Source organism: Sminthopsis crassicaudata, chromosome 3 (assembly GCF_048593235.1).
Source record: "Sminthopsis crassicaudata isolate SCR6 chromosome 3, ASM4859323v1, whole genome shotgun sequence".
In the NCBI taxonomy this organism is placed as follows: Eukaryota; Metazoa; Chordata; class Mammalia; order Dasyuromorphia; family Dasyuridae; genus Sminthopsis; species Sminthopsis crassicaudata.
Window position 1 is genome coordinate 404,868,823 of NC_133619.1, and position 26,204 is coordinate 404,895,026.

The window sequence follows — 26,204 nt, forward strand, 5'->3', positions numbered from 1 at the left end:
ATTCCCCAGGTCCCCAATAAAAAGATTTACAGCGAAATGATTCTCAGCCCCATAATGGGACTGTTGTAGGTTTGTGTTTGATATTTATAAGGCTGAAATATAGTCCATATACTCAAACCCAGCATTTATTATAAACAAGTTAACTGCCAACAGCTTATATTATGTCAAACATAATTATATTGAAGATTGATACATAACTTGAAATTAAGTTTGGGAGAAACTGATAGTTATTACCTACTAAGGGCTCTGTGAGTTCCAATTTTTCTTTTTCCTTTGATATAGTAAAGCCAACTTTCTTATTGTCAGTTGCTCTTTAGCATATATAGTACTGCCACATTTGTTATTCAAAAATGGAGAATACTTGTCTTTTTTATTTTATTATTTTGTATACTGGATTTATATTTTAAAATTGTGTCCTGTGAGTATCTTACATATAGAATCCCTTTGGATGAGTCTATACAGTGAATTAAAAAGGCATTTTGGATCACATTAGAGCATAGTAAGCATGTCATACTGAAGATAAATCTTTTATATCTCCAAAATTATTTTTAGAAAGGATTTTGGTATTTTATTTCATTATTTTGTAATGGACATACTAAAGTGAGAACTCTCTATTTGCCTATATGTTTTGTGTGTTTATATGTATACATACATACACACATACATATATATATATATATATATATATATATATATATATATATATTTATTTATTTATTTATTTATATTAAAGGCTAAAAGAACACAGAATGCCAGAAATTTGAAAGAAATAAGATAATTCTTTGATAATTACAGAGTTTCAGTTTAGAAATATTCATTGTTGGGGAGATTGTTTTATTTAGTACATTTTTTCTCTTAGCGATAAGGATTTGCTCTCCTGTTTGTTCTTAGCCTAAAACATTGTCTCCTGTATTGGTGACATGTCTTAAATTTAGTAACAAAAAGCAGTATCTTTCTTTGTATCAGTGGTGTTAAAAATCATACACCATCAAGTCAATTTAGGATAAAAATAGAATTTTAAGAGATTTTATGTGATGTTAATTTTTTTCCACTGGTGCATTTGCTTGTTTATTTCTTAAAGAACAATATTTCTTCCATTCCCAGAAAAATAATTCTGCTGAAGGAAAAAGATATTTTAGAATCATGAAGTGTAGAGAAATGTTTGGCTTTTTGACAAAGAATGTTTCATACTTTTTAAAACCAGGTGCTGTTTCTTATTAATCTTTTTTCTTTTTATTAATCTAAGAAAATAACATTAATGATATATTTGCATATATAAATATGATCATTTTGGTCATATTCTTCTTGTAGGAATACTTGTATTTCTGCTTCCTTACTTTTGCAAACAGTAGTTGTTGTTTTTTTTTTTTTTTTTTTTAATTGAACCAGTCCTAGTCACAGTAGTAATACCTCAGTGATGCAAATGAGATGCAACATTCCCTAGGGAAGTGGAGAATATTTATACAGTAATTTTGCTCTTACCTCCTTTTTCCTCTTCTTGCTCTATCCATATCCCCTGCAAATATTTGAGCTTTTGAGAGCTTGATTTAGGATTTTCTTTCTATATATTGATTTTTGTTGCAAAACTCAGAATCTGTTCAGGATGTCTGGAAGACTGACTTTTAATGGTCCTTTTGTATAAAGGTTTGTGAATCTTGCTCTCATTTTGTAGTGATAATCCTCTAGAAATCTATTAAGTATCAATTTATCAATTGTTTATACATCTAATCAGAGGCATCAGCTTTTTCTTACAGGAGACATTCTCTTGTGTTGACTGCTGCTGTGAAAATGTCATTTTCTACTTTTTTATTTGATAAAAATCTCTTCACTACAGTGTGATTTCCTTTGGGCATTTGATCTCAATTTTTAATAATTTTGGTGGGCTTAACTCCCAGAAGAAAACATGCTTGTGCTATGTTATATTCCTACCAGAAGACTGGGTAGCCTTAAAACCTTGTCTTGCTCAGAACTTGGATTTTTTTTTTATTAATTCCTTGTCACAAAACCCAAGTACAGCAGATATTTCCATAATACCACAATGTTGAAATTAATCAAGCTGTTTGTGAAATTGTTTAAATTAACTGAAATAATACCCAGGCAGACTTGAAACCTGGACTTGGAACAAATTAACTTTAATCTGAAAGCACTTGTTATGGGTTTTTACTCTAATTGTGGTATTTATTGGTGGTAAACAAATAACCCACAATGGACAGAGGGAAAAACACATAAGGACCTTCATTAACTTCATCATTTGTTTAGTGTCACTTTTCTTATTTTTTCTCTTTGAATACATACTGTCCAATTTAATTTTCAGATGAACAAGAAGCAATTCTGTCATGAAAGGATAAGGTTTTAGATCTTTTTGATTATAGTATTCAACAATTATATTGTCTCCTTCCACATCTTGAAGGAAAGAATCCTAGATATTTTTAAACAGCTGTCAAAGATTTACATTTTATGTTGATTTCCAAACAGCATTCTGCTATTATTCTGCTGGCCACCTACTAGACTTGAATCCAGGAGATTCATATTAGTGTAGTACAGTAGAGTAGTGTGGAGTTGCAGGTGTAACTGTCATTGACTTTGGGATTTCTACAAGCACAAGTTATTGTGCCTTATCAACCTGTGTCAATAGAATGACACGCCTTAGAGAGATGATAGGTCAAATTTTATTTGCTAACAGTGATGATATATTGGTCTGTGATCTGTTATTCTTCCATTTGTATTTTCTAGAAATATATTAGGGTCAATGTGTTGTGTACATCAGAAGTGTTCCACATGTGTGAAAACAACTGTAGAGTTTATAAAAGAAAAGAAAAATTTATTAATTTTATAAATTTATTAATACTGGAAGGATGACATTGCATCAGGTTGAACAAGCATTACTCCTGAAGTGAGGATGGATACCTAATTGACTTTCAATGTGATTGTTATAAGGCTCAATTTAAAGAAGGAAAGGGATTATTATTTTTATCCACACTAATTAGAAACCTATCTGGAATATTGTGCTACATCAAAGATTTTAAGATATCTCATTTTTTTTCTATGCCTAGAAGTCAATTCCATACTTTTTTGCTGAAGAGATTTATGATTTGGATTGGATCAGACATGGCACAGTAGTTAAGACTTGACTCTTAGTATTAGTTTAAAAAATAACTATTAAGGACTTTGTCTTTCTGGAGTGACTAGACTTTCTTTGGCCATTTATTTCTAGGTCCAAATTAATGAAATATCTCTTTTCAACGTGGGCTGACTTGCCCACATCTTAAATCTTCCAGATTACACTTGAATCCTTTTCTGGTCTTATTTTTTGTTGTGAGGCAATTGGGGTTAAGTGACTTACCCAAGGTCACACAGCTAGTAGGTGTTAAGTGTTTGAAGCTGGGTTTGAACTTGAGTTCTTCTAACTTCTAATTTTTAATCACTGAATCTCAGAAATTGGATTGACTATGGTTGGAATCAGTGGACAAGGATTACTTATACATCTAATTTTAGCCTTAGAGGTTAGGAAATGACTTTCTTTCCATCCTGACTTCCTGAGGGCCATTTTTAGTTTCTCAGACCTCTTAATAAGATGTGGGTCATTCTTGGAGGCATTGAAAAATAGAGATATTCAAAAGAAGAGCATACTTTCAATAAGGCATCATTTTATAATCTTTGTGCCTGTCTCAAAAGTAAGTATTGAGGTATAACATCAAAAATAGGTAACTTAAAGTCCTAGGGCTGAGTAATTCTGGTTTAATTTTGAAATAACTGTGAATTTATGTGTTTGGGTAATATTCAGCCTTTACCACAATTTTGGATGTTTTATACTAGAGGCATTGCCTAAGTTAACAAAATAAACTATACACTGGATAACTAGGACAGGGAAGACTCTGAAATTAAGAAGGTTTGGGTTGGGGAAAACTTCCTGTACAATGTGGGATTTTATTTCTTACTTAAAGGAAGCCAGGGCAGTTAGTAGTAGGAACTGAGGAGAGAGAACATTACAGAGTAAGAAAATTCCTGGAGCCAAGGTGAAATATATCGTTCAAGGAACAGCAAGGAGATCAATATCAAAGGATCACAGGATATAGGAGAGGGTGTTAGAGGAAAAGCAAGAAATTGAATGCTAAATAGATGATTTTATATTTTATCCTGCTGGTAGTAGGGGGCCATTGGAGTTTATCAAAGAGATAACTGAGGTCAGGGAGAGGAATATGGACAGACTTATGCTTTAGGAAAACAACTTTGACAGCTAATTGGAGGATTGATTGAAGTGAGGAGAGATTTGTGCCAGGCAGATCAACCAGCAGTCTATACTTCAGGCAAGGATGATAAGGGCCAAAATGGTGATATCTTCAGAGGAAGGGAGCATATATGAAAAATGTTTTAAAGATAACAAAGGGTCCAACCTTTGAGATATTTTTCCTTCCACAATAATGGCAATAGTGATATACATAATTTGTAGTTCAAATTGCCCTGAAAGTGAATTTTTACCTGAAATTTCAACAATAACTATTCCCCTGTGACATTTCCATATGCAAATTCTTTTGCTTTGACTAAATGGCTATTAGCTATAATACCCCTAGTTTGTTAGGAATAGAGCATAGGATGGCATACCCAAATAGGAAGTATTATTCTGGTTTAATATGGGGAGGTGTGCTTAGGGGATTGGCTGGTGAAAAATTATCACTTAGGGTGAATGAGTTCATTAAAATTGTTTACTATCCTAGTGCCAAACTGAGGAATTAGCACCTTGAAGGAAGGAAAATTTTGTTTGGGTAGACCAAAGAGTACTTTGTTAGGAAAAGTAGGGTAGATCTGAAATGGATGTCACATGAATAGACTTGAGGAGAAGTTGAGAAAGTGGCACAAAGAGAGTTATGAGAGGAGGATTCCACTGACTAATACTATTTCCAATTTTTACCTAAATTTAATTTCACACTTTAGAAAGGAAAAATTTTTTCCATCTAATTTATTGTTTTCTAACCCCGTACTCAGACAAATATCATTAATGTCATCAAAATATTTCTATGTTAGATCTCTATGTTAGATCTTTACGTTAGTGTTTGTATTCCCAGCAGTTACCCAAGCAGTGATTGGAAAACAGTGTTTAACAATTTCATTCATTCATTTATTTATATTTCAACATTATGATTTAAATGGGCTTTTGTGGATTGCCCCAGGAAAGCTAGGTATCATTTATAAACTTTTTTTTCTACTGGAAAATGTGTTTCAAGCAACTAATGGACAAGCTTCTGGAATGAAATCTACTTGTAAAGTTGGGAGGTCTAGAGGTGGGGGAAGGAGGTCTTGCTTGTAGTGTATAATACTCTTGATTCATGGAGTTCTCTTAAATCAGGTTTCTGAGTGGAATTGTTCTTCAGTGTACATTGCCAGAGATTGTATTCAATATATAGTGCTGGAAAATGGGTTTGGCAGTGAAGGTTAGTAAAATATTTCTATTCCTATCTTTGTATGTGTGTGTGTGGAAGAAGTGGTGTAGCAAATAATTTGCTGACTATTCTTTTTTCAGTAAATCTGCAGTAGAAAAAGTTTCTTTCCCGAGAACAGAATTGTTTGAAAGTATGCATATTATTTGCTAGTTGATTTCTTAAGGTAGAATTAGGTTTAGTATTTCTGGTAATAGTTTTATATGTTTTATTTATTTTGCTGCTTCAACATCTTTAGCACTTTATTCCAGGCTGAATTCTATTTTTTTTCCCCTGAGGCTGGGGTTAAGTAACTTGCCCAGGGTCACACAGCTAAGAAGTGTTAAGTGTGTCTGAGATCAGATTTGAACTTGGGTCCTCCTGAATTCAAGGCTGGTGCTCTATCCACTGCGCCACCTAGCTGCCCCTGAATTCTATTTTCAAAGGACAGATAGGAGAACTCCTACCCCAAAGCCTTTGTAATTTGTAGCCCACACTAGGAAAACACAAGGTGAAAGGCCCAGATATGATAAAAGAAACAGAAAGTGGGAGCTAGTCCCTGTAACTGTAGTTCTTCAGGAAACAGCTGGGTTTTTAGGAGTTTTTCAAAAGAAGGGAGGAGAAATGCTAGATTCCTATCATTTTGAGAAGCTAGACTACTATCATTTAGGAGGCAGTTCTAAGAATAAAGGATGGCTCAGAAAAATTTGCAAACTCATTAGTGGGTGAAAGAAACAAAGGTGACTCTAGACCAATTGGCATTAGACTTTATCCTGCTTATTCTGTCTTACTCCTCCTTTTCTGAATATTAAACAACTACTATTTTTTTATTCTGTGTTATTAGTAAGTATACTTTTAGCTAATACTTATATATCTGACTTTTAAAGTGATTTGCCCCCTAAAAATGTCAAATGTTGGATTTATGTGTTTTTAGATTTTAGAGATGTCTGTCTTCCCAGATAAGGCGATACATTCACTTTACCCCATTCCAGAATGTTTATGTGGAACGTTAGTAAGGATGGGGTTTATTCCTGCTTTATAACATTAAATGTTAAATATGTTAAACATTAAAATGTTTCATAATTTAAAAAATAGACATTTTAGAAATGGTGATTTTAATACTTTGATCCTGAATGATTGCTCTTCTGCCCTCCCCACCCTCTAATTATCTTTTCCCCAACATCAGCCTTATATTATTAGGATTAAACTTCATAATATCATAAAGTAGCTATCTCCAGAATCACTTAGCTATTCACTGCTGTGAAAACTACATAACCTGGCTTAATTTTATTTAGTGGGGAGAGGGAAACACTGGAAAAATTAGATTAATCTACTTATGAATAGAAAGCACAGACTGCATTCATTTTAGTTTAGGATCATAGGTTTAGACCTGTTTAGTAGTTTAGAGGACACCTAGTCTAATCCCTTAATTTTATAGATGAACAAATGGAAGCCCAGAACATGGTTATGTGACTTCCCCAAGGTTATACAAGTAATAATTAGCACAGTTAGCATTTTAATGCAGGTCCTCTGATTCCAAATCTAACATGCTTTCAACTAGATGATTCTTATAAATTTTTTTTTATATTTTGTTTTTGAGATTGACCCAGTAGTGTTAGACTCATACATGATGTCTCTTAACCCCTAGAAATATAGAACAGAGAGAGAAATAACTAGGATGACTACAAGTATAGTCGTATCCATATTTTTAGGTATCATTTTTGGAGGGTGGTATTCGGTTGAAACACTATACTTACATAGAAATAGCACTATCCTTTTTTCCACATTGTATAAAGTAATAATTTTTTCTCACAGCATTAATAAGTGAGGTCATAGGGCAGCTAGGTGGTGCAGTGGGTAGAGCACCAGTCCTGAAGTCAGGAGGACCAGAGTTCAAATTTGACCTTAGACACTTAATACTTCCTGGCTGTGTGACCCTAGGCAAATCACTTAATCCCAATTACCTCAGCAAAAAAACAAACAAAAAAAAAAACCCAACTAAGGTCATTCATATATTATTACTCTTATATTTGGCCTTATTATGAAGCTTATGATATGAATTATATTAAGAATTCTGGTATGTGTAGAATGCTGAGAATTATAGTGTACTCCAATGGATAGACTAAAGTGATCTGTCCTTGATAGACTTTATATCAGAATTCATGCCTCACTGTGTTTTAGATTAGCCTTGGGAAATATCTGACAATCTTATTTTCTTCATTTCTAAAATAGGTATAATAATTATCAGCTTCATAAAATTGTTTAAAGTTTAACACAAAACTCTAGTAAATGCTTTGCAAAGAAGCAAATACAAACTTTAGGGAAGTTGTCTTTAACACTTTGATAATACAAATGACAAATTGATCTTCATAAGTAATGGAACAAACATTATTTATAAAATAAATTAATTTTAAAGGGAATTCCCTATTTATTATACTTCTATGACAATGAAATTTACTATTTGTTTTAACTGCTAGAGCAACATTTATTTTTAGCAAATATTTGGATAGGCCTACCTCTCGATTCAACTAACTCTATTGAAAGGGGTTTGGCAAGATTTATAATCAAAGGGTTTGAAGTTTTCTAGCTAATTAAAAAAAAAAAGCAGAATGTTGAACACTATAGAGTTGCTATATTGGAAAAATGACTCTTATTTTCTAGAACATTTCCCTTTAACTTCTGCTATTATTGTATTTTCATTTACTTCTATGTTTGCTTATTCTAATTTAAAATTTTAATTCGGTCTTTATTTTAACTTAATTTTTGAAGTACTTTCTTATTTTGAAATATTTTCTTCAAAATGGTGAGTTTCACACGGGGGTTTACCTGTGAGTTGATATTTTTCTACTTAGGATAGAGAGAATACTTGAGTCTCCTATTTCTTTCCAATTGTTCTTTTTCTCTGTCTTTTTCTTTCTTTTCCTCTCTCGTCTCCTCTTTTTTAAAAAAGTTTGTTCCAAGAGGGTTTCTTGTACAGCATTTTTGAGTCTACCTTTCTACTTCTATTTCTATCAAATCTTGTATTTTATTGTTATCTATTTCCTTGTGATCATACTCAGCAGTTACATTTCTTTCTGTTGGTATTCTGTTCTATTATAAAACCTATTTTTAACATCATATGCCAGTTAAAAAGCATTTTTCTTAGGGATTAACATAGGTCATTTGCAATTCTTTTTTTGTGACCCTTTTATACATAAGCCTTTAGTTGTTTTAAATATATTAGTTCCAGAATTATATCTAAATACATGAGATAAATGGCAACTGTCATTACCATCTTCTTATAAAAAGAGAAACTAAGGTTTAGCAAGGTGAAAGTAACTTATTCCAAATCTCATGGTTACTTCTGTCAAGACCAATCCTGATTAAGAGTTTATGATACCATTATCATTTCAGATAGAGAATTCATAGTACATGGATAGTATATTGGATTTGGTATTGTAGGATCTGGTTTCAAATCCTACCTTGTTACTTGAACCTGTCTGGGATTCACTCTCTTTCTTTAAAAAACGTGAAGAGTTAAACTTGGTGATCTTTAATGTCCCTTTCAGCTCAAAATTGATTATCCTATGTTATTTATTAGTTGCATGATCATGTGTGAGTCACTTATCCTTTCAGCATTTCTCAACCATTTCTTTAGAAAAAGAGGGATAATAATACTTGCCCTACTTTTCAAATTTATTATGGAAAGGTAGAAAAAGTTTAAAATATATAAAATATATAAATAAAAATTAGTATGTTGTAGCAGCTAATATTTATCAGATGCTTATGTATTCACCCCGCTAGCTTAACCTTCTGCAAAAACTAGCTATTGCTTCCATGTAATTATCATCAAGGACACTGATATGAAATATCTAAAAAATATCATTGGACTTGAAACCACCATCACAGATAGGTTCTTGAAAATAATGTCCCATATAGATAGATAGTGCATATTTGTACATCAGTTGTTAATTTCATATGTATTTTCATTTAATTTCTCATGCTTAGGGAAAAAAGGAGAACAGAGCTTCAGAACTTTTAATTATCTACAGAATTGAGAAGGCTTAGTCATTGAATATGTTATAAAGATCAGAGAAACTGAATTCTTTTAAATTGTCTGTGATTTCTGTCTTTTAAGTAATGATACCAAGAATCAGAAGTAGATTTATAATTTTGAAATCTACATATACAGAGATATTGACAATGAAATGACTTATGACACCCACTATATATATATATTATGAATTCTTGAATCATTTTATATATATATATATGTATATATATATATATATATATACACACACACACACACACACACACACACACATATATATATATATATATATATATATATATATATATATAGTGACCTGTTTGTTTCACTGTCACAAATAATCCTCTCCCATTCCACCCCCTATCTTTTGTATTTGAACTAGAAATCCTCCACATAAAATATATTTGTTAAATAAGTTAGAGGTACAATCTGATTTTTAAAACATTCAAGTGCTATACTATTGTATGTCTTAAGTTCTCTCCATCTTCCTTTGTTTTGATATAAAGATAGCAAACTGATCCATGTCCTTTTCTAATTATACAAGTCCTCATTGCCATTTATGTGATTTCTCTTTATGAAGATATCATTGCTAAGGTGTCAAAGCCTATAATTATGGCCAGTTGATTTTTCTGAGATTGTGGTATTCAATGATTTGCCATTCTACTGAAGAATCTTGGTGTTAATGAAAGCTGTTGTTTTTGATAATAGTAAGAAATTTGGATTTATTGAAAGTATTTGGTTTGGTCCATATTATCAAGTGTATTGCTTATTTTATGATTAGTCTGGGCTTATATAGAGAATAATTTATCCTCAAGAGACTGGTCTCCCAGGTAATTCACTTTTTTGATCAATGGTTTCCATGAAATAAATCTAGAAGCTAAGAAGTTTAAATAAGAAGTTGCATTACAGTCAAATTCTATTATGAACTGTTCAGAATTTCCTAATTTTTTCTCAGGAAATTTTTATTATCCTTTGATTAGTTCTTGAAAGTTTGTGGATTTGAATAATTATGGAGTAATTGTATTCTCTCAAATATAGTCTAATAATTACATCCAATTAAAACAAAATGAATTTAATACCATATCTTTATCCAGGTTAAGAGTTTTTGTTTTTCTTAAAAAAAAAATCAATCTGTTTTCTTTTTGTCTTTACCCAGCTATCTCTGTATGTATACCCAGACATTGCAGGTACTAATGCTATATTGCTGTTCTTAAAAATTAACCTGCAGTAGTAAGTCATAGGGATAACATGTTAGACTGTTTGTAGTTTTAATGATAATGATCATGATATTTTAGTGATAGCAATTCATAATGAGTATTATTATCATTAATAATTATTACATTTAATAATTATACCAAATACTTATTAGCTTTAATAATAATAATTAGCATATGGGAACAAGTTGAACCATTTTATTATCTTTAGAACAAAAATCTAAATCTGTTTCACTATAATTTCCAGCATGTTTCTTTCTACCCTCTGGCTTTCAGAAGAAGAGAATGAGTCAGTAGATTGCTTATTAGGAATGTTAGAGGAAGGAACCTTCAAAATCATCTTGATTATGCACATTTACATGTGACTTATACTTTATAAAACAAGCCATTTTCAGAAGGTAGTCTTTCCCATCTGTCCTACCTTCTGAGATCATAAATTTTAACATACAAATTAATGTGGAAATAAATGCACATTCATATTCTTTTTGAATCTTTTCTTCCTTCCCTCTCCATTTCTCACCCCTCCAACTTTGCATTACTTCTTTGGCACCAGCAAATAAATAAAACTAAACCCCAAGGAAGGTTATTGTTTTATAATGTATCAATAACAGTAAATCTTATAAGAAAACATCAATGTTCATTACCTCTCTGTGTATGTTGCCTTGATCTTCTGATATCTTGAGTTTAGATTTAAAATCCCCTCTAACTTATTTATAATAAAAAGCAGTTAAAAAAAGTAAACCTCCAGTGAATTTCACTTTGTTTAACATTTCACACTTTAATACAAAGCAGAGAAACATTTCAATGACAACAGATTTCCAATTAGTCTCTAAAAGCCAAAAAAAAGAGATTCTCTTTTCAACTGCACCTGGTGTTGACAGTATATTTTCTCAAAATATTTTGTAAGTATATGCTAATTTTAATGTAAGTTCATTTTAAGATAGAAACATCTAAGGTCAGGGACTTGAAGGAATTTCTCTTATGTTAATTAATGACAAAATAGATTCATGAAATTAAAGAGAGAAGGGATCAATGTAGTTTAGAAAAGGAAACTCAGGTAAGAAAAGTTTTCTTGTCACGGTCACACAGACAATAAGTAGCAATGCTGGAATTTGAATCCAGGTCCTAATACAGAATCCATTATTCTTTCTGTCATGAGGTTTGAGAAAAATAAAAAATAAAAATAACTAAAAGGAAACTGCCCCCACAACTTCTTATTAGATTATAAATTCTATGAAGGTACAATTTATGTTTTATCTAAACTTTACATCTAGAACAGTGCTTCATACATAATAATTTCTTGATAAATGTTGAATGGAATTTTATTTTTGGTACTTTTTAGTACCCCTACATATTCAGGGGAATAGTGTTACTTTTGAAATAATAGAGTAGCAATAGTTGAAGTATTAGGATTACATTTATTTTTAAATGGATTTCTAAATAATAGTAAGCCTGATCCAAAAATATTAATGTTGAAAATAGTTTCAAATTAAAGAAAAGCAGAAGCCCTAAAGATCTTTCTGCTAACATTAACTTTTAGTCCTATGGTAAGTACACCAATGATTTGGTTAGCATAATTTTAAATGAAGTGATAGGGTGTCTATTACAATCCATAGGCTAATCCATAGGTGTGCTAATAATGATGGGGAAAACGTGCTCAAACACATCTCTCACACACACACACACACACACACACACACACACACACACACACACACACACTCCACATAGATCTCTGTTATATTTATGCATCCAGGAGGCATGTTTAATTTAACTGTTTTTTAAGCACAAAGTAGTGACTTTTATAATTGTCTCTCCCTCACCATTGTTGCTGATATTTACTTTGTAATGTTTTTGTTTGCTTTTGAATTTTTAAAAACCCATCCAGGTTTGATGATTCCTGTTTTTTGCGTGGTGGAACAGTTGGATAGCTCTCTTGAATATGACAACAGAGAAGAACATGCAGAGTTTGTACTGGTTCGAAAAGACGTGCTCTTCAGCCAGCTGGTGGAGACAGCACTCTTGGCCCTTGGGTATTCCCATAGTTCTGCGGCTCAGGCACAAGGTATTCCTATACTCTTTTCTCTTCATGCTTTGTGTGTTGATTCGAGAAACTAAGTTTCCTGAAATCATGTTCAATGTAGGGTATGAGGAATGATCTGTCATTTTATTCTCTGAAGAAATAGCTAACATACCTTTAAAAAAAATCAGATTGTTGGAAAATCTTTTACCTTTTGCTTGTTCTGCAAAGCATTAGATTATAACTTTCTAGAGCTAATTGTCTTTCTGGAATTTCTCCCTCTCTCCCCCCGCCCAACTGGTCTCATATCTAGATCTGCAGTTCTGTTGTCTTATACTCATCCAACCTGCTAAAAGATCAGGTCACCTAGAAGGTTAGGCTGGAAATGGTGTATGATGTGACCAAATAAGCTTTTCTCTTTGTTCTGAATTCATGACCTCTAAGTTTTATTGACAGATTTTGAAAAAAATGATGATAATAATAATAAAAACACATGTAATCCTTATTCTTTCTTGTTTTTAAAAAAGACAATAGCTCTGTGCATGAAAACTACTTTGCAAACTTTAACATGCTACATAGATGCTAATTATTATCATGTGATCTTTTCATAAAACATGCTACTTTTATGATAATTTCATTTATCTATTTAATTAAAATGACATAAACACCATACTGTAACTCCATTTTGTAGTCTGGACTACAGTGCCGCAGGTTAGAAAACAAACAAAATCTTTAGAAGGTTGAAAAAGTTGTGCCACTGAAATGATTATCCCATGTGGCAAACTGCCTGAATGACAGTTTTATGAGGAATACTATATCATGGAGGTCAAATTATTACTTTTATTTAACATTTGTAAAGCTTTTTCTGTGTTCAGAGATTTTTCTTGTCATTTCCATGGATTCACAATATTCTTCCAAGCTTGACCAGTAATATTATTCCCATTCACTGGTAGGGGAGCAGTCAGAAGCTAAGATACAAAGCTGTATGGTAACTGAGAAACAGAGATTGAAAGTCTAGAGTCACAGACTTTTATTTCTGAAAATTATTCACTGACTTTTAGAATATATTTTAATTATTTTAATTGCTATTTTTTCATTCTGATATACCATCTTTCTTTCCCCTTGTCCTAAACCAAAGATTAAAGAACTTGAACCAAAAATTTGATGTGTTCTCCGTATTGGAGGAGAGTGCCAGTGGAGTGTGAATTTGAGTGGTCTGCAAGCTTGGGTCCAGTAAGGCTAGCTTAATCCTAGAGCAAACTACTTTAAAAGCAGCATGATAAAGGATGATTCATTTCCTTCCTCTGACTACTTTCCTTCTTGTGAGAGGGATTCAGTATTTGATCCCAAGCAAATTGCATACAGGGCAACACTGCTTTTATTTCATGCTTTGCACTTAAATGCAATAAAAGAAGGGTTTCCCCCCTTCTTCTTTTTTTTTTTCTTAAACTCTTCATGCCATTTCAGGGACATTTTTCTCTCAATGTAAAGGTCATCGTATCCCACTGTTTCCATCCTGTTGTGCCAGCTTCCTGTTTGACAGCACTATCCATCTCAGTTAGCACGGCTGCTCAACATGTTGTGAGCTAACATGTGGAACACAGAGCATTAAGTGGCCAAGATTTGATTTTTGGCAACCAGTGAAGAAAAGGGCTTTACTGGCAAGTTAGAATGAAGTAGTACTCTGCTGAGCTCGGTTCTGTAGACTAGAAACCCTATCTATTCCTTTGAGTAATAGAGAAGCACTTAAGCAAGATTTTCTACAGTGAGAATAAAAAAAAGATAAAAACATTGACTTTTCTAACAAGAGGCTATTTCATTTTTGAACACCAAGTCAAGAAGTCAGCAAGTGAAAAAGATTAAATGTCACCTAAATATTCTATCTTCCCCCCTCTTTCTGACTTGGTATCTTATATAACACCACAGATGGATATACTTTACTCTGTAAGAACAAAAAGGTTTTTTTTTTTTTTCTCTTTCATTTGACCTCTCCCAATAGTTTCTGTATTTGAATACACTAGACATTATTGCCTTGAAAAAATATGGTTCAATGAAATGTAGCATTCTTTTTTTTTTTAAAGTGAGCTACAGATTTTAATCTTCCTCAAGATAATAAAACTAGAGTGGATTTATTACTTCAATATTAATTAATCAAATCTTAATTTCATCCATATAATTGAAATATACTATTTGCTCTATAGTTATAATAGAACAAGCAACACAAGTGTATTAAGGACTTATTTAAAATGTTACATGTGTAATTCTGGATTATATATGTGTATGTTGTATGTATATATGTGTATATCTTTAAAGCTAGATAGTCTATTTGTATGTTGAATATGAGAAGCAACACAAAGAACACAAATATGATTGCAAGCTCAAACATGCTACCAAACAAATTTAAAATTTGTCATAATATTTTACATCATCTTTTAAAAACATGTTTAAGCAATTGTCCCCAAATAAATGTGGTGGCTAGGTAGTATAGTGTATAGAGTATTAGACCTGGAAATCAAGAAGATCTGAGTTCAAATCCACTTACTAGCTATCTGACCTTGGGAAAATCACTTTATTCCCCTTTGCTCAGTTTCTTCATTTGCAAAATGGGGATAATAATAGCATTCTTCTCAGGATTGCTATGAGAATCTTAACATAATATCTGGCACATGGTAAGTGTTATAGAGATGTTAGATACAATGATAATTATTAATATTATATTTCTGATAGCCTATTAATCATTAGAGAATGGGAGCAAGAGAATATTTAAAAATCATCTTTTGCATTTTGAAAGAACCGTTACTTGTTGGAACAAAAACTAACAGACTCATGTCTGAATCTATTCTAAAAATGAGAACTATTGTTAGTAAAAGAATGAGTAGGAGAAATTTTGAGGAATAGAATCTGACAAAGGATTTGAGAGAATCTTTTATGGAAAAATGATACAAAATTGAATTGCTAAGGTAAAGACTTACTTTATGAATATGTTTCTGTGACAAATAATCAGGCCTAGTGTTTTAAGCATTTTAATTATATTATCCACTCAAATCAACTCATTCAGATGGGAAAAAATCTAATTATTTGTTGTTAAAAGATGCATTTAACGAAATGGCACTCAGAAAAAAATTCTTAATGACTTACCTTAGTTGAACCAGGTAGGCAAATTAAATATGAAATATTAACTATCACACAGATATGGATAAAGAGCACAAATATCGCTGTCATAGAAGTTGGTTTTCAAATAATTCCTGTTTCTTCTAATCTCCATCTCCTAACCTCACCCTCTTGCTAATACCTGTAATTCCATAGAATGTGATTAATAAAAGTCATCTGACCAGCTGTTTATATTTCTGCTGAGACTAGGATGATGACAGATTTTTGCTTATCTCAGGAAAGATAACATTTGAGGAAGAATAGAATATCTCCTTATCCACTGAAGCCTAAATCTATGTATTCATAGGAAATTCTAATGATTTAAAAAGAGGGATAGGCAACCTGTGGCACTGCTGCCCCTCAGTGGTACCTGAAGCAACCAGCTGCCAACTAATGACCATTTCTCCACCATATATGGCCACTTTCTCTTTCTTCTTTTATCCTATTATGTCATTTATTGTTCTTCTTTTCTTTTCCTTTCTACGTTCTCTTTTTTATTTTTATTTTAGAGTTGTTTCATAGGCCCCCTTTGTGGTGATCAACCATCTTGAGGCTGTTGACTTCTAATTAATTATCCTCAAGCGCTAGAATTCAGATAAAAAAAGGTTTGGGAGGATTTCAGACTTTCTGTTTTTACTACATCATTTGTTATGTTTCTGGTATGCAAAACTGACTTCTTTTGTTAAGTGGGCTCTGGCTCTTTGGAGACTTGTTTCTGCTCAGAAAGTTGTAGAATGATTTTAGCTAATTAGATGGTATAGTGAGTATAATGTATATGTACAACAAGCATTTTATTTAAATATTATTTTAAAACATTTTTTCATCTACAAAGGCCAAAATATAGTGACTTGGTGCATATAACTAATTTGAAATGAATAGTTTTTTTTTAAATGGTATACATAAGCATTTCTGAAAGAATAACATCTGATGCCTGAAACGTTTTAACTTCAGTACATATTAGAAATATGTCAACTTCTTGACTAATTGATTATTCATTATGAATAATGACTTAGAACTAGGTTAGAAATTTGCAGAAATACACTTGCATAAAAAAGGATAGTTGTAAAAAGTTTAGAATGGTTGATTAATAGGGACTTTGTCCCTATTTTTCCTAAGGACTATTAATACTTATGGAGGTTCTTTTTAAATTTCCTACTGAATAATTGTGTGTCTACCTGAATTACATCTGGAATGCTAAAATTAATCATTCAATTTGATGAGAATAGTAAATATAAGTATCAACTTATAATAGAACTAATACTTTAATTATTAGCTGATAGATAAAATATTTCTACTTATCACCATTCAGAATATTAAGAAAAAACAACATCATTTTAAATCCAAATTTTCTCTAGAAAAATACAATCTGGGGGGGGGGGGCAGCTAGGTGGCACAGTAGATAGAACACCAGCCCTGAAGTCAGGAGGACCTGGTTCAAATTTGGTCTCAGACACTTAACACTTCCTGGCTGTGTGACCCTGGACAAGTCACTTAACCCCAGTTGCCTCATCGAGGGAAGGAAGAAAGGAAGATACAATCAAGGTCAGATATACCTGGTGCTTTGAGATTTTTTGAGATTTGCTGAATCTTGAAGTATATAACAAATCTCAGCAATCAGTCAATTCATCACCAAGCTTTTATTTAGTGCCTCTTATGTGTCAGCTCTATGGTATCCTTGCAGACATGAATATAAGGAATGAAACAAGCTTTCTTCCAACAAACTTACACTCTAATATGGAAGACAAAATAAATAAGTAAATATAGAATAAACATAAAGTAAAAATAAAAACAAAATTTATAGTAGTGAAGTACAAAGGATTTGGGAAGCCACATTAGAGGAAGGAGGCTTTATATAAAAAAGGTTTCATGTTTTAAAAAAAGAGTGAGAATCTAGGAAGCAATTAAAGTAAAAAGGGGAAAGGAATATATTCCAGACATGGAGGAGAGTCAATGGCAAGGCACAAAGATGGAAAGTAGAGTGTCATGTGTGGAGAATATTGCTATTTAGAAATGAAGATGGGGATTAACTGAGGTTGAAGAGATAGATTGGTTCAAATTATGAAGGACTTTTGAAATTAAACAAAGGAGTTCCTATTTTATCCTAGAAGAAAAAGAGTGCACTGGAATTGGAGCAAGGAAATGGCATAAATATATCTATGTTTGAGGACACTGTACTGACAGCAGTGTGTAGAATGGATTGCAGTGGGAAGAAACCTGAGGCAGGAAGACCCATCATGAGGCTCTTGCAATAATCCAGATAAGAATTGATGTGTGCCTGAACTAAGGTAAAAATCTGGTGAGTAAAGAGAATAAGATATGAGAGATACGGAGGTTGAGGTTGAAACAGCAAGCTTTGGCATTTATTGAATACATGGGGTGAAGAAAAGTGAGGAGTCCAGAATAATTCTGTGGTTATGAATCTAGATTAGAATTATAGTAGTGTCTTTTAGAGTAGTAGTTAGGTCTAGAAAAGGGGAGAGTTGGGGCAGATAAGGGAGGAAAGAAGTATAGGAGTTCAGTTTTGGACACATGGAAAATTTGAGATGTTTTTAGGGCATGTGATTTGAAATGTCCAATTGACAATCAGTGAGCCAGGACTAATGCTTAAAGTTCAGTAGCTGGAAGTTAAATTGTGGATGCTGATGAAGAGAGAGATAGGGAGAGAGCAGTTGAGAGAAGTGGGAAAGATGAGCATATTTGAAGGCAGTATGGAAGGAACCAGTAATGAAGGAAAGGTTGAAAGTGGGAAGGCAGAGATAGAGAGAAGGGAAAACTGAGGGACCAAGTGCATTTGTAGAAGTTTTGGCTTTGTCAGGTAGAGAAGCCATCTCCTCCATTATCAGAGATAGGGGAAAGGAGGAAAGAATGGAAAATGATCTCAGGAGATTTTTGAGTTGAAAAAAATGGAAGAGAAACAGCTCATCTCAAATGACCTCAATTTTCTAGTAAATTAAAAGGTAAAGTTCTCTGCTGAGAAATGGAGGAAGGGAAGTCATGGGAAGCTTGATGAAGGAAAAGGTGTATATAATAGTTTCTATAAGGAGTGAGAGAGCGAATCAATTAGAAAGAAATTTAAAAAAAAACCTGCTACAGTGAGGGCCCAGTTGAAGTTGGATAGCATGAATTCATATCTGGCCACCCCAATTGTGTGATTTCCTCTAGCTCTATTCAGTAGCATATGATTAGGAGTGGAAGAAGCAGATAGTGGGAGTAATCTAGGACTTAGTTTTTATAATAGATAAGAGACTATAGGACTTGGGGATGAAGAATTAGAGAACAGGGGAGATTATAAAGTTGAAAGACAATAGGGTTTAGTTTGGAAAGGGGAAGGCAGGAGTGAAATTGGAGCAGGGTTTCAGAGAAAATACTGAAAAGTGGAAGAATTGGAGGTCACAAGAAGGGCAAAATATTATGAGACATTGAGACATGGGGGAGAGAAGAGATAATAGGGGGTTATAGTCAGGAAAGTAAATTTCTAATTAAGAAAGTGGAATATTTTTGGATAATGGTGAGATGTAGTGTTAACTTTCCTGTGTGTGGCTAAGATAGAGTAAAAGAGTATTAGGTCATAGGATTTAAGGGGTCTGTGATATTGGGAGGTAAGGTAGTGAATATCAATGTATGATTTATTGAAGTCCCCTAGTATTAGGACAGGAGGAGAGACACTAAAACAGGTGTTAAATACTTTAAGAAAGTTAGCATTTGGCTTGCTTATTTGTGGTTGAAGCACTCTAAATAGCTTTGACTATGTTACTACTTTCTGTGAGACACCTTAATACCTTCACATCACTTACACATAAAGGTAAGAATGTATTCCTTTGTCACTATCTTCCTTTCACTTATCTTTCCTTTTCTTCCATCTTCTCCTCTGCCCATCATTATTTAAATGTCCTAATGAAACTGATACTTGCTCTATCCTTTGTGAAACCAGAATTTCAAGGTCATTTATATTTGTAGCAGGGATTATTTAATCTCTATTATCGCAATCATTTACTTTGATAAATGAACTCATTTACTTCTACATTTATCTATTTCATCAATTTCAACTCTTAATTTTATCTTTATAAAAAAATTTCCTGCAAATTCTACTTTTTCTGGAAAGTTTTCTCTAACCATGTGAAAATGATTATTTATGTCCTTGCTTATAATTCTTGCAAGCAGCCTATACTTTCTTTCTTTTTTATTATAATTTTTTATTGACAAAACATATGCATGGGTAATTTTTCAACATTGACTCTTGCAAAAACTTCTGTTCCAACTTTTCCCTTCCTTCCCTCCTCTCCTTCCCCCAGATGACAGGTAGTCCCATACATGTTAAATATGTTGAAGTATATGCTAAATACAATATATTTATACATATTTATACAGTTTTCTTGTTGCACAAGAAAAATCAGATTTAGAAAGAAGGTAAAAATAACCTGGGAAGAAAAATAAAAATGCAAGCAAACAATAATAGAGTGTAGATGCTAAATTGTGGTCCACACTCATTTCCCAGTGTTCTTTCGCTGGGTGTAGTTGGTTCTGTTCATTACTGATCAATTGGAATTGATTTGGATCCTCTCATTGTTGAAGATAGCCACTTCTATCAGAACTGATCCTTATATAGTATAAGCAGTCTATACTTTCAACATTTTATAATGACAATTCCTTATGTTTATAAATAATATGGTTATTTAATCTTAGCTTATATTCCTATCATGTTCTCTCAGCATCTTATCTCAGTATTATGAATTTTCATAGATTACTCTGTGTGTGTATGTGAGGGAGAGACAGACAGACAGACAGACAGAGTTTTAATCTTCTAGAAGGAAGGGATTATGTTTGATTTGTATAGTTTCTAGCACTATTAAGCATAGTGAGTATATGAAAGATAAAAGGTGATTGTTATAATGATGTATTTAATTTTTATGATATATTCAAGTAGGGAAATCATTTTTCCAGATAGTGTAATACACAGATTATTCTATAAAACTTTTTATAACTTAATACTAGTACCTCAAAGCAAAGTATAAATGAACTTGTTTAGATTCAAAATGCTCTTTATTCTCACACCTCACACTAAGATTAGCTAGAACATTTAATTCAAGGGTCATTTTTTTTTTCCAGTTGTAGTCTTTAAATAGTTTTTTAGTTTATTTTGGAAATTTGAATGATGGATGGAAAATAGTTTTCAGCATTTATGAGCATGCAACCTGAGGGCTTAGCTATGAATGAATCTTAGATGTTTAGGAGAAGTTGTGATTCTTAGCCCAGAAGTATTGAGTATTCTAGTGGCTAGCTATCAAAATGTTCCTGCCCTCCTCTCCCTATGACAGGGTACTGATTTTGGATTAAACATTTCTTTTGTTACAGAAAAATACTTGACCTTTACCCTTCTATGATTTTAAGACCTGGACCACTAGGCAGGAAGTGTGGGTTTCATTGCCAACCAACCACGGTTTTGTTTGACCTACGGGAAGCCATTTCCATCTTTCTTCCTAGTCATTTTCTCTAGCTATGAAATAGGACTAACTATACTTAGCTCCAGTCTGACCCTACTGTTAAAAGCTATTCTGTTTTTAGAGGCTCAGGCATTCTTTCAGGCCACAAAGGTAGCATTTAGTACTTTGGAAGAATGAATACATTACCAAATGTGACCAGTATACTTCCTATTATAAATAGAATCAGAGCCATAGTCTGAAAAAAATATTTTGAGCCCTTTGGAAGGAAATTATTACTCAAATATAACATCTTTAACAATGACATTTTTGTGAATTTATGTTTTCTCTACTGAGAGTTTTGTTTTTCTTATCATGTGGGGTCTTATCAAATCTGTAAAAATTCATATACAAGTTACAACTTTCTCCAGGTAATTTATTGCATTGGTTACAATGAACAGTGATAGGTAAGCAAACAACAATAATTTTTGAAATGACAAATTTAAATTATTTCCAAATACTTCTGAATCCTATCATTAGCAAAAGCTCTGTTTATCAATTTTGCTTCATTAGAGGTTGTAATTGTGCTTAAACACATGCGATAAATTCATAGTCCAAGAATCTTTCTGGAGAATCTTATACAAAAGAAAAATAGACTTGCCCAGAAAGAATAGGGAAAACCTAAATAAAAAAAGAAGGGGGAAGCAAACTACTATAGCATTGAGGACATTTATATAGCAAAAATATAAATTGTTTTGGTCTTTTAATACCACAGTATTAAAGCATTAAAATATTGTCATAAATTTAGTTTGAAATAGTTTTTGAGAAAAATAGTTTTCATTTTCTACTACTTAGATGAAATGCTTAAATTGAGTTATTATTATCAAGGTAAGTCCTTAAATTTATTTTTCTCAATTTTTTTTTGATTCAGTAATGTTTATAATTCAGCTGATAACATATATGTAAATTAAAAAAAAAAAACACCTTAAATCCCTGTCATGGGTAGCTTAGTGGTATGGATAAAGTGTTAGATTTTGAATGAGGGAAACCTAAATTTGTGGACTACCAAAGTCATATTTGTTGTGTGATTCTGGGCAAGTTATCTTTACAGTTGGTTTTCTTATCAATAAAATGGGACTAATAATAGCACTTACCTTCCAGAGTTGTGAGGTTCAAATGAAATAAAATATGAAAAGTGTGTTGCAAACTTTAAAAAGCTATGTAAATGCTAGCTACTGTTTTTAGAAATAATTTATGTCTACCTCTTTTTTGATTGGATCTGTGCTTTCCTTTCCATACTACCTCACACCCTCCTTTTCATCAGTTATGACATTCGTTTGTTGTCTTGTTCTCCCTCCAAAAAAACCCAAAAACCCCTAAGGGCAAGACCTGCATTGGATTTAAGCTTGTTTGTATCAGTGATGGAGCATTTATTAAGTAACTACTACATGTCAGTCATTGGCTAGGCTTTGAGGATACAAAGACCAAAAAAAAAAAAAAAAAAAAAAAAAAAAGAAACAATCCCTGCCTTCAAGGAGCTCATTAAGCATCTATAACAGTGCTTTGCACATAATCAGTGTTCAATAAATATTTATTGAATGAAATAAAAACCAATGAAGTATGCTAGTACTCTAAATTAGTGGTTTCTACCAATTTCTACCCCTTTTTTGGTTTGTTTAAAAACAATGTGGTGCTTGGAACCAAAACAGTTTTTTTTCCATGCTCTGAAAGATTGAGGGAACTTTAAAGTGATTTTTAAAGACCATTTTTCCCAATTAGAAATGTTTAAGAGACTTTAAAAAAATGAATTCAAGCCACCCACACTTGGGAGACTCTTACCAGTTCTATCCTTAAAAGGACAACATTGGAAACAAGGTGTATATTTATAAATTTGAGAGCTTGGAACAAAGTCCTAATGAACAAGCTGCTTTTAAAAACAACTCTGTTGCTCTGACAAGTTGCAAGAGAGTTGAAAGAGCTGAGCTGCTCAGTATTTATATTCATATATGTCGTTTTTAAAAATGTTTCAACCTTTGTCAAAGCTCCAGTAGCCAGGTTTTAAAATAATAGGTCTACAAAATTTTAATGATTCTTCTTTTTTTGCTCTCATTTACATTGTAGTCACAGAAGATCAGAAATCAAAAGCCTCTCACTTTCCTTTATCCATTTTTTTGGGGGGAGGGGATGAACAGACATACTAACTTGTCACACATAGAAAAATAAGACCATGATGTAAATGTTCTGTTATCTCTTCCCTTCAGTTTGCCCTCTCCACATCTATTCTCTCTTGGATTTTTTTTTATGAAGGAAAAATGTTCTAGGCCATTAAAGGAACTGATCATCAGGGTTCCAAGTTCCATAGTACTCATGGAACAGGATTTAGATTTTGTTTTTTTTTTAATAACAGAACTTGTGTGTGTGTATGTGTGTGTGTGCGCGCGTGTGTGCACGAGCTTATGTGTGCATGGTGCATGCATTTCATTCAGTACATAAAGTTGTAGTTTCATTTAGAAAATAAAATTTTGCATTGACAATAGCGGGAAGACTAAAAGGATTTTTGTGATTTTATTATAATATTTATGTTGGGCTTATTAATTTCTAAGCTTAGAACTTTGCTATTCAATTTACCAAATATTTATTAAGTGCCTACTCAGTGCAGAGCACATTGCTTTTTGATTTAAGTCATAGATAATAGAGATGAAACGCACAGAGCTACTTGTTTGAAGATTCTAAGCTGTTTGTACTTTCAGGGTTATCTGTACTATATTCTATCTGTCCTCATTTTGTAAAAGCACATTCATCAAAAAGCATATAAGTCCTTAACAGAGATTGTTGTCATTCTGAGTGGCTTTTAAAAAGTTTAAAACTCTCTTTATAAAAACACATAGTTTAAGATGTTTAGTATAATACCTTCATATTCTAACTCTCAATTAAATAAATACATAATGACCAGGGCACTGTTTCTAACTGCCAAGCATCTCGTAATATTAGATGGTTTGGCTAAAGTGCTCACATTTCTAATTTTCCCATTTTTATTCCAAAAATAGAGTTTCCATCCATCATTCATCATATAAATTTCTGTTTGTTATTTTTAGATTTTTAAAAAAATATTTTTCAAATCTATAGCATTTTCCTTTCAAGAACTTCAGATTATACATATTTTATTGATGTTGTCTAATACCCATATTTCTATTCCTGCTGTATTCGATTTTAATGTGCCAAATGAATAATATACTAGTCTTAGAATTATTCATTTATTCAAGTAAGATCAATCAATTGATAATTTATTAATTAAACATTCAAATAGCTTAAAAGTGTGCAGTCCAGGTTCTGAACATTTAAATCGCTGGTTTTCTATTTTTTTCTCTTGCATAGGTCTAAATGGAGGTTGGTGGGGGAGGGGAGAAGAAAAGTTGTATTTGGATGAAAGGAGTGTTCTGGTCACATTTGGGCATCATGGTTTTCTTCTCTATATGTCTTTGAGATTTCACATGTTTTTGATGATTTAAACCCCAGTGCTTGGAAATGTGTTGTATTTGCATAGCTGTTATTAGAGCTCCAATGTGACTCTGTCATGTCTCACCAGAGTCCAAAAGGCTTGTAGTTGTTTAAAAATCATAATTGTCGAAATTCAGAACTAGTCAGTAAGAAAAAAAAAAAAGTAAATTCCCCTTCCTGTCCCCCCTCCCGCCCCATGTCTATTGGTCTGTTTGGCTTTCTTTCATATGAATAAATATCACCTATGACATAACAGCAAATTTGTGCTGCTATTTTACAGACCTTTTTACCTCATTTATAAAAGATTGCTTGTAGGAGATATGCAAATAGTTACAACCCTAAGTCTCATACAACTTTCAGTTTCATACTCTTCACAGAAATACTTTTTACATATTCTTTCTGTCAGTTTTATAAATCAAGGAATGAGATACTAGAAAGCTTGAGAGGAAATTTCAAAGTCTGTCCTCAGTGATTTGGCTTTAAGAGGATCTAATAATCTCCTAGATAAAAGCAACACTAAAAGTTCAGTCTGTTCTTTATCACAACCTCAAACTAGCTTTTTTTTTTTTGTTTGTTTTTTGTTTTTTTAACTAACTTCAGATGGTAATTCTTCTGGAGTCTATAGGGTCCCAAGCACATGGTAATAAACAATAATTTCAGATGTCTTGTTTTATTATTATAAATATAGTGGTTTCTTGAAAAATGACGGAGAAGGCCTTTAAATTTTGAAGAGAGCCTGTTTTATCTATCTGGATAATATAAAAGCTACATAATATACATATGTATAGATATCAAAAGATAGACTTGGTGGGGTGGGAAGTACCTTATGGGGTGACTGATACTTGGAACAGTCTTTGAAGAAAAATGGTAATAAGTATTTTTATCTCTACCTGTAGAAAAATCAAGGCAGAGGAAATTGAGTGGTTGTTTCTCTCCCCCCCCCCCCCCGCCCCTGCCCAATAATCTGATGGAGACCTTAAATCTCTGATTCTCTGAAAAGTACTTTTATTTATTGGGATGCAGGAGGGAGGGGAGAAATACACATTTTTATGACAGTTATGAATTCAGCTTTGTGCAAAGTGTTCTACAAATATCATGTTATTTGATCCTCACAACAATTCTGTGAGGTAAGTACTATTATTATCTTCATTTCATAATTGAGAAAACTGAGAAAAATAAAGGTTGTGACTAGCTACTAAGGTTGTTTTTTTAACTTAGATCTTGACTACAGCCTCCACAATGTGTTTTTTATCTGTGTGTATTCAATTAACAATTAATAACACATTATGTTACCATGCTATACATTTACAAACAAGTATTAACCTTCTAGAACATTGTTCTGAAACTATAAATAAGGATGAGAAAAAAAGCATTTTTAAAAATTTTATTTAATTTATTTAAATAATTTTAAAGCATTGCAGGAAATAGCTATCAGGAAATCTGTGTACTTTATTTCAG

The 26,204-nt window shown here is 32.4% G+C and overlaps 1 protein-coding gene across 4 annotated transcripts in view; it reads left to right on the forward strand.

Moving 5' to 3' along the window:
- Nucleotides 1-26,204, forward strand: part of SATB2 (SATB homeobox 2) — a 228,995-nt gene that overhangs the window by 26,785 nt on the left and 176,006 nt on the right. For all 4 annotated transcript variants that reach the window (XM_074302769.1, XM_074302770.1, XM_074302768.1 and 1 more), the window contains one exon: nucleotides 12,550-12,726. In XM_074302769.1, the coding sequence (XP_074158870.1) occupies nucleotides 12,550-12,726 (177 nt within the window). The remainder of the gene's footprint in view (nucleotides 1-12,549; nucleotides 12,727-26,204) is intronic.